The sequence below is a fragment of the Rhinichthys klamathensis genome, unplaced genomic scaffold (genome assembly GCF_029890125.1).
Source record: "Rhinichthys klamathensis goyatoka isolate OS25496 unplaced genomic scaffold, OSU_Roscu_1.1 h1tg000032l_1, whole genome shotgun sequence".
Lineage (NCBI taxonomy): Eukaryota > Metazoa > Chordata > Actinopteri > Cypriniformes > Leuciscidae > Rhinichthys > Rhinichthys klamathensis.
This window is the reverse complement of record NW_026606581.1, coordinates 665735-681255: the sequence shown is the minus strand read 5'-3', so window position 1 is coordinate 681255 and position 15521 is coordinate 665735. Positions and strand designations below refer to the sequence as shown.

Below are 15521 nucleotides of genomic sequence, written 5' to 3'. Positions count from 1 at the left end.
CCAAGATACCTGTTGGAGTCCACAATCTCAATATCCACCCCCTGAATATTTACAGGAACCGTGGAAACATGCTTAATCCTGCGGAAATCCACCACCAGTTCCTTAGTTTTTGCTGCATTAATTACGAGTTGATTCAGATTGCACCAGTCCACAAAGTCCTGATTCAGTTCTCTGTACACTCTGTCATCCCCATCAGAGATTAGACCAACGATGGCAGAGTCATCAGAGAACTTCTGGAGGTAGCAGTCTGAGGTGTTACAGGTGAAGTCTGCAGTGTAGAGGGTAAAAAGGAAAGGTGCCAATACTGTTCCTTGTGGTACCCCTGTGCTGCAGACCACTGTGTCAGACTGACAGTCCTTAATCCTCACGAACTGTGGTCTGCTGGTGAGGTAATCCAGGATCCAGGCTGAGAGGTGAAGGTCTACCCCAGCATCCCCCAGCTTGTCTCTCAAGTTCTCAACAGTGCAGGCTGGATGGTGTTAAAAGCACTGGAGAAATCATAAAACATAATCCTCACAGAGCTTCCAGCTTTTTCCAGATGAGAGAGTGATCTGTGGAGAAGATAGATGAGGGCGTCATCCACTCCGATGCCAGGCCTGAAGGCAAACTGAAGCGGGTCCATTGACGGATTCACCAGGGGACGAAGATATCCTAGAATTAGTCTTTCAAATGTTTTCATCAGATGAGATGTCAAAGCCACCGGTCTGTAGCCATTCATGTCTTTGGGGTGTGGCGTCTTAGGCACAGGAACCAGACAAGATGTTTTCCATAGCTGGGGTACTTTCCCCAGCCTCAAGCTCAGATTGAAGATGTACTGTATAGTCTCACACAGCTGGTCGGCACAAGAACGAAGGAGCCTTGGGCTGATTCCATCTGGTCCTGCTGGCTTCCTCATCTTCAATCTCCCCAGCTCTCCTCTCACCTGGTTAACAGTAAGAGACAATTCAGTAGTTGGATGCTCAGGGCTGTGATTAACTATAGTCGGAGGGATGGGATATGAAGGAGTAGATGTGCTGGAGATGTAAAGAGGCTCTGAACCTTGTGTCAGTGATGGTAATGTGCTCGTTAGGAGTGTCTGGACAGAGGGAGAGGCAGATACATGGTCAAATCTATTAAAGAAGATATTCAGATAATTCAGCCACTGATGGTCCACCTCAAGTTGAGGAGTGGTGACTTTATACCCAGAGATGGTATTCAGAGTCCTCCAGACACCTCTGACATCATTATTTTGCAGCTGATCCTCCATTTCCTTCTTATTCTTCGTGTTCTGGGTGTTTCTAGTTGGTTAATTACTGGCCCAAGTCAAAAGATATCGTCACGTTTATATATACAGCACTTTATACAATAGATTGCTTTAAAGCAAGCAGCTTTACAATATTAAAAATTACATGTTTTTACTTGCGTCTGATTTCAACGCACTTAACAAAAGAAATTAACCAAGATTTCCACATCAAAGGAGGAGCCACAAAGCACACAAACCTATTATGTAATCGCCATGAACCTGGTAGTTCGAAGGTGTTTAGCAGCCAGAGCGAACTACTCCAGAAAGTTTGCTTCAGCAAGCTGTTGCTAACTCTCCAAACGAACTTCGTACTGTCCTGATTTTGCCTGAAATGCCGTCAACCAGTTTGCTCGATTTTGCTTTAAGTAGGGTATGGAATTGTGTAAAGTATATATATAAAAATAAAAACTAAAGACACAACTTGACAGCATTGATTTTTTGTAAATTATATTTTATACCCTTAAGAGCTGTGTTGCTGCAATTTAACAAGTTGCAGCAATTTACTTTGTCATAAGTACCCCATCACATGATAGTGGCACCTCAAGCCACATTCCATAAACTGAGGGTAAGTTTACACGACAATGTACTAAAAATGTAAAAGTTTTTCCTTTCTGTTTTTCGTGCACAGCCGTTCACACGGTTCCGCAAAAACGACTAAAAACGCTGTATTATTCATGCCAGGCCAGTAGTTGGCGATGTCACTTTATAAAGAAACACTCCGTGTCTCTAGACTGAACATGTAATATGCATGTGCATGATGTCACCATTTTCACAAATTCCTCTTTTTGTAGTTTACACAGGGAAGATAACGATCAAGCGTAGCGTCTGTTCTGGCAGGTCACGTTAGTCAAGCTCGCATCAGCTGACTCTCAGCTGATCCACGTCTACCTATAGGAATATGACGCCAATCACTGTATACATAGCCTACTGTATGTAAGCTCCTTCAGTATTCTCAGGAGCTAATTACCCTCCTCCACCCCCAGCTCCTCCTCTCGTCAGTCAGGATTTGGCATTCTGATTCCCCTTGAATCAGAATAAATTCTCGAATTATGTTGTACTTTAAAATCTTGAATTAATGATTTCTGCTATACATTCATGTTGGTTCTGTTCTGTTTACCCTAAGGGGGGTTATTGCTGCTCTCCCTGCTCTTATTCATGCTAGGCTGCATGAATGCGCAGGGAGTTACGGCCCAGAACAGAACCATACCGCCAATCCAAACAGCATGCTAATTGTCAATCGTATTTGACGCTAGTGGTCCTGACAGAAATATAGTTTTCAAAAACTTGCACGTTTTCAGGCAGTCAAAGCGCCATTGTCCTGTAAATGAACGGCCAAAGCACATAAAAAGTTTTACGATTTTAGTTGAAAAGGGTGTCGTGTAAACGGCCCCTAACACTGAATAACACAGTAGTACACATCAACAGTTTGAGAATACATACAGAAAAGTAAATATCAAAAAGTATCTCACAATAGCAGTTTGTCAGGTACCTAGATATTGAAGACATTGACGTAAGAGTGTTTGCATATGTTTGTGTATTATTTACCTGTTTTTATAGAGACTGTGATTGACCATACCAATGAAAATCGGTATGAATTAGATGCGATTGGGATGCAATGGTTTTGAGTTGCTGTTAAACAGTATGGCCAGAAACATACTTTTACACAAGTACGCAGACGCAAATATTTGGTCAGCGCATTTGCCCTATTGAATATGCTTAGCGTGCTAACAATGAACATGTAAAACCGCTTACAAAATTTAACTTGCTCAACAAGATTCTCTTCAAACTGTTGCTCTGCCATCAAACTAATGGGCACGAAGGCAACATTTTTGCAACAATTTTTTTTTTACAACATTTAGCCTATTCATTATAGAGGTATTTAGAATGCTAAGAACGCAATGGATTTTAGCGTTGTTATCAGTAGTGCTCTGACACATTCCAGAAATCACTTAGCTGCTTAGCAAGAATCATTTGCATACTTGCAAAGAGTATGTTTCTGGGCAAAGTCAGTTTTAAACATGTTAGAAATCTCTAGTGAGTCATTGGTGGAATGCGCTTTAGAATTTAGCTCCTTTTGTCTTATCTTGCTCTGTAGTCCATGCAGCATATTGCAGGTCATGCTGGATTGTCAGACATAACATGTTTTTTTCTATTTTCTTCGTAAGATCTGTTTCTTCAAGGCACAGCAAGAGAGCACGGTACAAATCACAACTCATTTACATTCAGCTTGGCAAGAAAACCCTCCACCCACCCTTCCCTTCCAGTCCTAGAACCACTAGCAGCAAAGACCAAGAATACAAAATTTACTAAGAAAATTGGTGTTACAGAAGCCAGAGCAACACTTGACAGATCTAAAGAGAGCTGCAGGCTGGTTTAAGTGTGTGACAGAGTAGAACAACATGCAGTTTGAGAGTTGAGACTATATGAATTGAGTAGCAGGATCATCCAATGTGCCATTTTCAGTTTGTGTTATCATAAATGATTTTACCCTGAAAATATTTGATAATCTTTAAAGAAATGTTGTGATTTTAATACGTTAAGCTCCATTGATAATATAACTTTAACTTATCCGTCAGTTTGTAAAAAAAAAAATCAAAACCAAAAATTTGTTTACAGCAGTGCACTTACTATAAAAGACTGTGGTATAAGCATGGCACCAGAATACATGTTAAAATACACATGGATTCAAATGTATAGCCACAAAACGTGATATAAGTTATCATGAAACTATTGTGACAAAATAGCTTACCTTGTTTGAGCAAATTTTTCAACTGTCATGACCATGTAAATGTAGGCCTACTTACAGCTCAAATAACACAATTTAGGGCTCCAGACTGTGAATAAAATGCGCAACGATCATTTAAAATCAAGCCGTTAACGCCTTTTTCCGCTCAAAATGCGGTCTCGTCGTCTGGTTGGAATGCGCGCCAATGTTTCATGCACGTGACGGAACACAGAGCGTGATGTCTGATTCGCGGCTAAATGACTCTTGTAAACCGATTCTTTCAGTTAAAAATATTCACGAAAAAGCCACGATTTAGCTGTTTAAATCAGACTCGGTCAGGAAATTGTTCAGGGCTGCGTTTTCCGAAAACACCGTGGAGACCATAGCCACTCTCTCACTGAACGTCATTTTAAAGTATGCTTACACAAGTGTGTTTTTATGGCAAAAACAGAGTGACAACAACTGAAACGAATTTGTAGGCTACTATTAAAAAAATCAGTTTATAACTTAAATCGTTATAGTCTGTAGGCCTATACTCTTTTCCTCACTGAATGCAGTAGTGGCAATATTAAAATCTCAATAATGATATGAACTCAATGACTGAACAATCATCTTTATCTAGCGATTATAGTTATCAGTCAAAAAAGACAAAAAGTCAGTTTCATTTTTTCGGAGCCAGTGGCTCTCTCATCATTTTATTTTGTCTGGAGCTCTAATATCAGTGATTTTTTTTAGCTTCACAGAGCTTTAAACCCTCTGTATTGCTCTATAGACTTTCATTATAAGTGCACTACTGTAGAAATTGGGAGTCAAAATTATGCTGCCGAGAGCTTAAGTCTTTTCGACCATTGATTTAACAGCTCTGCTTTTTTGTTTATCTTTTTATTGTTTTGCACATTTTTCAGTTCATTGTGCGAGTCTGCTAAATTAGACTGTATATTAGTCAGTAAAAAGCTTCACTTTGTAATGTCCTTTCACATCTTCTCCTTAGACCAAATTACTGATTGAACAGCAAAAAAAAAAATTACGCAATGAGTGTCTCTGACTTTGAAATATTATGTAGTGCCAATTGACGGCAGTATGTACAACACAACTGCTATTGTCACTGAAAAACAAACAATAACTGGGAGCGATTGACTCTGGGGCACACTGCAAAAAAGGTTGAGGGTGTTAATAACAGTAATAATAATCTACTAATAGAAAACACATGAAAACAGCCTCTCAGCATAATGTTGCACAATTATGTACCATTGCTAAAATACAAGTACTGAATAAAAATAACAATAGTAAGCCCACACTGTAACAACAGCAAAAGAAGTATTAAGCAAATCGGATTTGCAGGTCTGGAGCATTGCCTAAACTCTTTAAAGCTATACGATGTGACTATGAATAAAAAAGTACATCAAAAAAATCTGTCAAAATGCAATGTTCCAAGCTTCAGTCAACCAAACCACCAGACACCCATTAACATCATTAGAGTGAAAAGAAAAATAGAAGAAAGTAGAAAGCATAGTCCGAGCAAGAGAAGGGGACTGGTCTCATTTTTTGACAGATCTTTGCTTTTATCCACTTCAGATATTTCTTTGAAAGCTCAAGTCCTCAGAACTAAAACCGCCATGTCAGTGAATTCCCAACAAGCTTTTAAAGAAGTTTGCTTGGATAGACGCAATTTGTTGTCTTTTACACTTAAATGGAGGTTCTAGAGGAAAAATTTTGCAGCATAGTGCCTCTTTATCAGCCACTAGCTAAGATGCGGCATTGGGCTCGAGCGTTAGTTAGGGAGAGGGAACGTTGGGCAGGTCGGTCACTGGAAACCCACAGGACTGTCCATGAGAGGGCTCGGGCAACTGGGATCTGTGTCATCCTTGAGTTCAGTCTCCAAAGTTTCCTCCAGATCCTTTTCCTCCACTCCTTCAGCGTCACACACTGAACTCTGGCTGTTCCTCATGGTGCCGTAGCTCTGGTGGGCCGGAGAGGGCATGGGAGTCAGGCCCAGCTCTGGCTCCAGCAGGACAGAGGCTATAAAAAGCTGAGGAGGGAAAGAATGAGAGGTGAGTAGGTGGAAAGCAAGAGTGCCATTATTTTAAGAGCTTCTTTTTTATGTTTATGCAACATGCTACATGTGAAGTGCCTTTGACATGGTGAGTGGAAGCCTTAGAGGAGATGAGTGGAAAGAGATAAATTAATTTCATAAGAGGGACTTGAAATGAGTGTGATGAATTAAATGAGCTGTGACGGGATAAGCAGGTACATTAGCTGTGGTTGTGGTGGAAACAGTGCTTCTCTCCGCATCACTGAAGCCTTCTTCTGTCGTCTGATCGGACATCTGAAACAAATCCGGATAGCAATCACTTTTTACTGCCTGAAGATATTATTCTGCTAAAAGCATCTTTAAGAGCTTATTCTCAAAGCCCATCTTGTGTTGACAAAGGCATCTAGTTGTAAAGGTCACAATCATAAATTTTACTGTTTTCCAACCATAACTGTCAATATAGACTATATGGACAAAAGTTCTGGGACACCTGACCATTACACCAACAGGGACTGTAATTACATCACATTCTAAGTACATAGACATTAATATGGAGTTGATCCCCTTTTTGCAACTATAACAACTCTTCTAGGAAGGCTTTCCAAAAGATTGTGGAGTGTTTCTGTGTGAATCTTTGCCCATTCATCCAGTAGACCATTTGTGAGGTCAGGAACTGACGAGAAGACCTGGCTCGGAATTTCCGTTCCAGTTCATCCCAAAGGTCTTCGATGGGGTTGAGGTCAGGGATCTGTGTGGGCCAGTCTAGTTCTTTCACACCAATCACTCCATACCATCCGACGCTTGGCATTGCACTTGGTGATGTGAGGCTTGCATGCAGCAAGCGGCTCGGTCATGAAAACCCATTCCATTAAACTCCCGCTGCAGTCTTTGAGCCAATATTAATGTCGGTGGAAGTTTGGAGGTCGACTTTTACAATGCGCCTCAGCACTCAGTGACCCGCTCTGTGACAACTTCCGCTTTGTGGCTGAGTTGCTGCTGTTCCTAAATGCTTCCAACTTCCAATAATACAACTTACAGTTGACCTTGGAATATCTAGCAGGGATGAAATCTCACAGACTGACGTATTGCAAAGGTGGCATCCTATCACAGTACCAATCTTGAAATAACTCAAATAAATACATTTTTTTCACAAATGTTTGTAAATGCAGAATGCATGGCTAGGTGCCTGATTTTATACACCTGTGGCGATGGGTCTGATTGGAACACCTGAAATCAATAATTAAGAGGTGTGTCCCAATACTTTTGTCCATATAGTGCATGTACATTTGGGATCATGCAATCCACACATGAGCAAGCAATCATGGTTGAGACGTGGATGGGGCAACTGCAAACATAAAATGACATTGCATTCAAGGAACATTTTTTTAATTTTTAGTTTGTGCACTCCCTGGGACTCAAACCCATGACCTTGGGTGATATTTCCCCCATTAAATTTGCAACAGGGCAATTTTTTCCAAACTTAAAATTGCCCCTTTTCAACGGAACTGAATTGACAGTGAACTGACTTTAGCTGAACAATGACACTATTTTATTTTAGAGCTGCTGTACAGCCGAAACTAGCCGTGTTTCCACCGCAGGAACTTTCCCTAGGAACTTTGGGGTGGTGGTACTCGGTGAATTTCGACCGCAGGAACCAGGGTCTAAATGAAGTTCCAGGTAAAAAATTTCCCCTCAGAAAGTCCCTGCTTGTGAGGTAGTACTTTTTCAAAGATCAAGAACTTTCGGGGGTGGGACTTGGGCGCTAAACATGCTGATTGGTTGACTCCACGCAGCATTTCATTTCAACCACCATTTTTAAAAATCTGTTGCGGTACGTGCAGTCCGACTCGCTTAATCTCCACGGTACTTTAGACCGCGGTGGAAACGCAGATAGCAAAGGGTCTGGGGGAAAAAAGTTCCTGGGACAAATTGTTCCGGGTAATTTCGGTGGAAACACGGCTTCTGTTGAATAATTTTCTTGTTATCACTGTAAAGCTGCATTGAAACAAGCTGCGCTATACAGTATACATTTAGGTGACTTGACTTGACTTATTAAATGGTCATTTAGGAATGAAGCACGTGACGTCTTTATTAATGAGTCATTGAATCATTCAGTCAATCGATTCTTTTAAAAAAAGGCGATTCATTCAGTAAGGAAAGATGCTCGGAGATGCACAACGGTAATGCAGTGGCAATATTGTGTCTAAAATGCAAGTAACTTAATATTAACTTCCTGTTTATTTGGCTGTTGTATAAAATCAATATACAACACTCTGCTTGTGTGATATTGCTTAACTATATATTATATGATACAAATATACAAAAATAAGAGCTCATACAGGGGTATTTTTTGTCTCCATATCTTAAAGGTGCAGTGTGTGATTTTTAGCGACATTTAGCGGTACGGTTGCGAGTTGCACTAAGGGCTCAGCCCACTGCTCACCCCTCCCTTTCGAAGAAGCTACGGTGGCTAAAACGGGACAAAGATATCGTCGTCTGAGACAGCAGAGAATAGCCAGAGTAAGCCAAGAGTGTGTAACATTGTCACTGTTTCTGTACTACAGACACAGTCCATTATAAACCACATCATGGATAAAGTTTACAACAGCCGTCCTGGCTGTTTTTTATAAAGTGATGAAAATGTCCTGGTTTTCAAAAAAACTGCTGGGAAAGATCAGCTTTACAGCAAAAATATAGATGGGCAAACAAGGAGGATGAGGAAGAAAAACAGGATAAAGAGGAAGAAAACTAAAGATATAAATATATTTTGTTAGTTCGTTTTTGTAAGTTTGTGAGAGCTATTTTTGTTCAATTTGGAGGTATTTCTTTTAGTTATTTATTATTTATATATTTATTTTTCTAATACAGAAGAGACATTATTTCTATCATTATTTTTGAAACCTGTCATAATAAAACATGTTGAGTAACCTCTGAGAAGCCTATCTGAATTTGTGTCTTGTAATATAACAATTTTCTATCCATACAGAGGAGGCATAGCCTACTTTAAATGTATTGAAATTAATAAGGCATCTTTGAGTAAACTTCGAGTATCATTTGAGTATCTGTTTGCTGGGCCGAGTGTCCTGGTTTTTGGTAATCAAAATATGGTCACCCTAATATGCATCATGTTTCTACAAAACATCAAGATCAAGTTTTTTTACATGGCTGACCTGATAGCTTGTTGATCTGTCATGTCGTAGTTTTTTCAGACAAAATCCAAAGCAGGAGAAGACAATACAGCACAGGAGAGTTATGAAGGTGAACAGAGTGATGGGCTGCATTGGACCTGCACAAGAGATAAAACATGAGGTAATGCTTTAATATGGAACAGAGTTGGAGACATGATTTTGTGGTCTTGGTCTTAAGATCTCTCAAAACCACATACAGTAAACATGGCTTTGGTCTGGGTCTGGGTCTCATTACTAGTCTCTTGGTTTGGGTCTGGTTCAGGAAATGTAGTTTATAATATCCTTAGACAAAACCACAGTCTTGCCTGCAATTTCCAACAAACTGGATTTACCTCAGGCAAAGGTCAGCAAAGTATCTTAACCATCAAAAAGAATTTGCAAGGATTGTCATGTTCTAATTGCCTACTGTCAAAGTGGCTCAGCATTTGAAAATTAATGCTGCAAAAAAATGCAACATTTTCTCCACTTCAGTTTATTGAAATGGACAGTCTGGTTCTTCGTCTGAGTATTGGGGATTATATCTTGGTCTGGATCTAGGCCTTGAGTGGTCTAGTCTTGATCTGAGTTGGGGTCTTATGGCGTCTGATATTGGTCTGAGTCTTGGAGTGTCTGGTCTTGACTCAAAGTAAACACATGTTCTACAGTGACAGATAAACACACCCTAATGTCAGATCATTCAGGTTTCCATTTTAAGTTACACAGTTATTATAGCAATACTTTTTTTTAAAGGTGCATTGCGCAACTTTTCATGTTAAAAATACCTGTTTTTCTATCCTATACATGCTTAAAGAACTGCCTGATGGGCTGAATGAGCCCTTCTCTGCGCACTGAGATTGCCTCTATAATCCTGTACAGTAAAATATATAAGAGGGATTCGGGCTCGAATTTGAGACTGGGCGTAACGTCATGGGCGTTCACGCTCACCAGGCTATGTCTCGCAGGTTTGTGTATTTGCCGGCGCCGCCATTCTCAGCATCAGCGAAGACAACTCGTGCGTCAAAGGTAGAAGATGGATTCTAAGAGACCGGCTTGTAGTCCATTCTAAACCCCAACGCAAACTCCACGTAAAGTAAAGAAAAGAAAAATTTTGTCTAGTGCCACCAAAAGGTCCAAATTGGAGTCAGACAGGCGTCGAAGTAAGACGAGAGTCAACCTCGGGAAGCAACAAATGGAGAGATCTCCGGTCTGCTCTTGGTCTCAAACGGGATCCTCAGTTGGCTTTTTTCTTGATAAAACGGTAAGATATAGCCTAGTCTCTAATATTTGATACGGCCAATCTATGTATGACAACAAATGACGATGCATAAAATGTGTAGTGCTTTAGCGTAAGCTAGATACATGTACAATCAGAATTGGTTACAGTTTCGCTTGTCGCCAGAGGGGGCGTAGTTCTGCAAAAACTCAGAGACTTGCGTTTTGCACCTTTAACTTAAGACAGTATTGTATTTGACAGATCTGTTTTTTTTTTTAAATGTGGTTTGGTTCTATTTAAAATAATAATAATAATGCAAGTATTGTGTTAATGCAATGTGGCACAATCACAGCTGATCAGAACATATTTAGTTTAGTACACATTTATGTGGAACATTGTGGACCAATGAGATTACACTGTGGGAGGGGAAACCCAGTTCCAATGTTGAACAGAAATTGAAACCAAAAGCGAATGACAAAATGTCTTGTTGCTCATTGATTGCCACAGCCATTGTGCATAGCTAAAGATATATAATACTAATTCTGATTTATCTTCCAAATACCTAGTGTTCTGGGTAATACCCCAGACTATACAGTATGAATAATATAATAACAATTTTATATAAACCAAGGAAAACTGCAACTGACCTTGATAGACAACAGTCACTTTTATAGTTTTATAGAAAAAAACAACTTTCACATTTTGATAGCTGTTTTGTAAAAATATTGTTGGATTCAATATCCTCTTCCAAAATCTGAGGGGGTACAACTGGAAATTTCGTTTCTGTGTGAACCTACCCAGTCTGAGCACAGAGAAGAACAGCAACCAGAACATGCAGAGAATGGGCGCCACCACCACTTGACTGATGGCGGCCGAATGGATCCGCTGGCTGAGTTTAGTGGGTATATAGGCGTAGTAGATATTATACCGATCTACCATATGCTTCAGCACGAGGTAAAGCAAACCTGCGAAATGAATAGAGCTGGAGTTATCAAATAAACTTTGATCTTTCTAAATTACAGTGTCATTTTTAAAAGCACTTTTCAGATGATTCAGCAGCAATGCTTTGTAGGTAAAGTCATCTTAGAAGAAGTTTTCCTGTCCGTTTATGCTACTGAACATAATATTTATATATTTACCTGTTTACATAGACCACATGTGAGTGCAAGTTGCCAAATGAATTCAGAACTAAGTGAAAAATCATGATGATGGATGTCAGCGTATAGTAAATAAACAGTCATGGTGTGTATTGGTGACAGAACAGGCGTGGAGTGGGCGTCTGGATCTTGGCTAGACGGGTCGGAGCGTCTGGAAGACTACAGCGGGTTCGCACCTAGCGGCCATGTCACACCGCGATACTGAGATGCTGTTGGAGATACGGCTCAGACGCCCACACAGACTGAGGACGGGAACGAGGTATTAGAACATGCACAGAGGTGGAAATGAAGAGTGACGGAAAGAAAAAAGAGAGCTGTGGGTAAAAAGGAACAGAGAGAATGAGAGGAAGAGAAAAATATGAAACAAATGGTGCAGAGATGATAGACAAATGGATTCGAGTGCAAATTAGGAGGAAAGTGGAATAAGGGAGGGGAACAAGAAATCCTAAAAGAACAGTCTGTTTGTAGAAAAATAAAACCCCTAAAATGACGCAGACTCACCAAAAGGTACAATGATGGGGCAAGTGATGCTGTAGGTCATACTGACTGAAAATATGCACATGGTCCAGGCATACTCAAGACCGAACTGAAACTCATAGGCCTGACTCTGAGGGTGAGAATGGAGAAATAGGTTGTTAGTGTATTTTAATGCCATTTAATGTTAAGTTTCGGTGATTAACAGTCACTAAGAACAGCCGCTGTATGGAAAAGAGTTGTGTAAAGATTCTTTAGATTCTCCTTTAGTGTTACACAATAAAAATAACAGTGAATGCGTTTGGAACGACATGAATGTGAAAAAATTATCAAAAAATATTATTTTTTATAGGAGAACTTCAGACAATTAAGCCACGTTTCCCCCCAAATTACCCGGAGCAATTTGTCCCAGGAACTTTTTCCCCTCAGACCTGTTGCGGTCTGCATTTCCATCGCGGCCTAAAGTACCGTGAAGATTAGGCAAAATAGTTGGGTGACGTAGGACTGGGCGCAACTTTCCAGTTCCCGCTGGACTTCGTCCTCCACATATAAGCTTAATAAAGCCTGAACCTCATCGTTGGTCCGCCGGTCGTATTTTTTAAACTCCATTGTCGATTCGAATAGCCAACAACTACTACTGCACAGACCGCAACAGCCTTTTAAAAATGGTGGTTGAAATAAAATGCTGCGTGGAGTCAACCAATCAAAATGCTGCATGAACTCAACCTATCAGCATGTTCAGCGCCCAAGTCCCACCCCAGAAAGTTCCTGAAAAAGTACTACCTCGCAAGCAGGGACTTTCTATGGAAGCTTGTTTCCGCCACTGAATAAAAAAAATAATAATAATAATTGCGACTTTTTATCTCACAATTGCGAGATATGAAGTCAGAATTGTGAGAAATAAAGTCGCAATTGCAAGATATAAAGTCGCAATTCTGAGAAATAAAGTCGCAATTGCGAGAAATAAAGTCGCAATTGCGAGATATAAAGTCGCAATTCTGAGAAATAAAGTCGCAATTGCGAGATATAAAGTCGCAATTCTGAGAAATAAAGTCGCAATTGCGAGATATAAAGTCGCAATTCTGAGAAATAAAGTCGCAATTGCGACTTTTTATCTCACAATTCTGACTTTTTTTCTCACAATTGCGAGTTTACATCTCGCAATTCTGACTTTATTTCTCAGAATTGTGAGATATAAACTTGCAATTGCGATTATCAGGCCAATTCTAAGGGGAAAAAAAGACTAACTTTTTCCCCCTCAGAATAGTTTATATCTCACAATTCTGACTTTACAACACGCAATTGCGACTTTATATCAATCAATTCTGACTTTATAACACGCAATTGGGACTTTATATCAATCATTTCTGACTTTATATCTCACAATTGTGACTTTATAACACGCTGTGGCGGAAACAAGCTTCCATAACTTTCTGAGGGGGAAATCTTTACCTGGAACTTCATTTAGACCCTGGTTCCTGCAGTCGAAACACAGAGTACCACCCCAAAGGTCCTAGTTCCTGGGGAAATTTCCTGCGGTGAAACGCGGCTACTATCAGTATAACATTATTTCTGTCAGGACCACTATCGTCAAATACGATTGACAGTTATTATACAGTTTAGATTGGCGGTATGGTTCTGGGCAAGACCTCCCTGGCATGCAGCCTAGCATGGATAAGAGCAGGGAGAGCAACAATAACCCCCCTTAGGGTAAACAGAACAGTAATTAATAAAGATTTAAATGTACTATTGTACTAAAATTAAAATTGTCAGGATTAACAAGTCAAGCCAGTCCGTGACAAGTATAGTTATTACTGTACAGGTTCACTCACTCTTTTAACGTGGATACGCTCAGCTTTAGATTTGGCAAAGCAAAGGCGAAGAGAGTACACCAGTAGGGCAGGAATACGCAAAAGCTCCATGGCCGTTCCGATCAGACTGGACGTGATCACATAGTTTAAAAAAAAAGCTCCGTTATCAGGCAAAAACACACACCTGAGTGGACAAAACAAAGTGGGTCTCAACAAATTATGCATGTTCTACATACATTAAACAACAGCTGTAGATTTAGGGAACAGTAAGAACTTACTGAAACTTTACATCTGTTTCATCCAGGAAGTGGATGTCAAAAAGCCACCTGAAGAACAAATCCAAGCTGGGGAGCAGACAAGAGAATACTGTATATTATATATAATCCTGAACATTATATATGGACACTTTAAACTGTGAATGTCAAAGTCTCAGCCTTTTGTTTAGTTTGTTTTAACCAACTGGTCTAAAGGTGATTTTTTGTGTGATGTCAGTTTAACCTTAAGGTGTAATCACCGGTGTAGTTGATCACATTAAAGGGATAGTTCACCAAAAAATGAACATTCTGTCATTAATTATTCACCATCATGTTGTTCCAAACCCGTAAGACATTCCTTCGGAACACAAATGAAGATCTTTTTAATGAAATCTGAGAGCTTTATCCCTCCATTGACAGCCTACGCAACTACCATTTTCAAGGCCCAGAAAGGTAGTAAAAACATTATTAAAGTAATCCATGTGACTCCAGTGATTTAACCTCAATTTTATGAAGCGATGCGAGTGCTTTGTTTGCGTAAAAAAACATAATTTTCCACTTTATTTACAAAACATGAATCTCCAATACGCGTTCACACAACAACATCAACAACGTGGTGCTCTCGTGAACGTTGAAGATTCATATTTTGTAAATAAAGTGGTAAATGTATAATAATTATTGACAGAATTTTTATTTTTGGGTGAAATATTCCTTTAACTATGAATATGATCCACTAATGTTTGGCAAACACAAAGTTTCCGGATAGATAGCCTATATCTATTGTTTTATGTTGTGAGATTAAACGATTTAAAAACGAGGTTCATAAAATTTTTTATAAACATTTAAAATTTCTGAGTTGACAGTCATTTTGAGAATTTTGTTGGGCTTAAAATCAAACATGTTCAGATAGTGTAACTGTCAGGGGATTGTGAAAAGGAAAATAGCCTAATTAAAAAAAAAATGTTGGCATAAGTAGGACATCCTTATTTATCACTGTCATTGACCCACATACATACTGTTTATAGTACTGTATATACAGAAACATTTTATTCTGAGACAAAATGGCAGACCAAAAAGGTATTTTTTAAATGATACCCTTGAAATGCTTTTATCGATGTGTTATTATACATATAATTATTGTAGGATGATTACCTGGATAGACCCAGTGATGGTAGAATGATTACCATGAAGACCAGCAGTAAAAAGCATTTGTGCATAGTGACCTGATTCTCACCGGACCTGAGAGAGACACACATTACAAGAAGTTTCAACTGATTACAACTGAACCAAACAATTAGAATAAATATATTAAAGTCACCATGAAATCAAAATTGACAATACTTGTATTTTTTTTATGGAATATCGCAGTATTCTAAATGATTTATCCTTGCACATCTTTTTTGCAC

At 39.4% G+C, this 15521-nt stretch overlaps 1 protein-coding gene across 1 annotated transcript in view; it reads right to left on the bottom strand.

Moving 5' to 3' along the window:
* Nucleotides 1-5049: 5049 nt before the first annotated feature.
* Nucleotides 5050-15521, bottom strand: part of tmem63c (transmembrane protein 63C) — a 68526-nt gene continuing 58054 nt past the window's right edge. Inside the window, exons 16-23 of the mRNA XM_056245490.1 lie at nucleotides 15268-15354; nucleotides 14140-14205; nucleotides 13883-14045; nucleotides 12078-12183; nucleotides 11217-11384; nucleotides 9210-9325; nucleotides 6259-6333; nucleotides 5050-6036 (exon numbers count right to left, since the gene is read on the bottom strand). Coding sequence (XP_056101465.1) covers nucleotides 5812-6036; nucleotides 6259-6333; nucleotides 9210-9325; nucleotides 11217-11384; nucleotides 12078-12183; nucleotides 13883-14045; nucleotides 14140-14205; nucleotides 15268-15354 — 1006 coding nt within the window. The 3' untranslated portion in view covers nucleotides 5050-5811. The remainder of the gene's footprint in view (nucleotides 6037-6258; nucleotides 6334-9209; nucleotides 9326-11216; nucleotides 11385-12077; nucleotides 12184-13882; nucleotides 14046-14139; nucleotides 14206-15267; nucleotides 15355-15521) is intronic.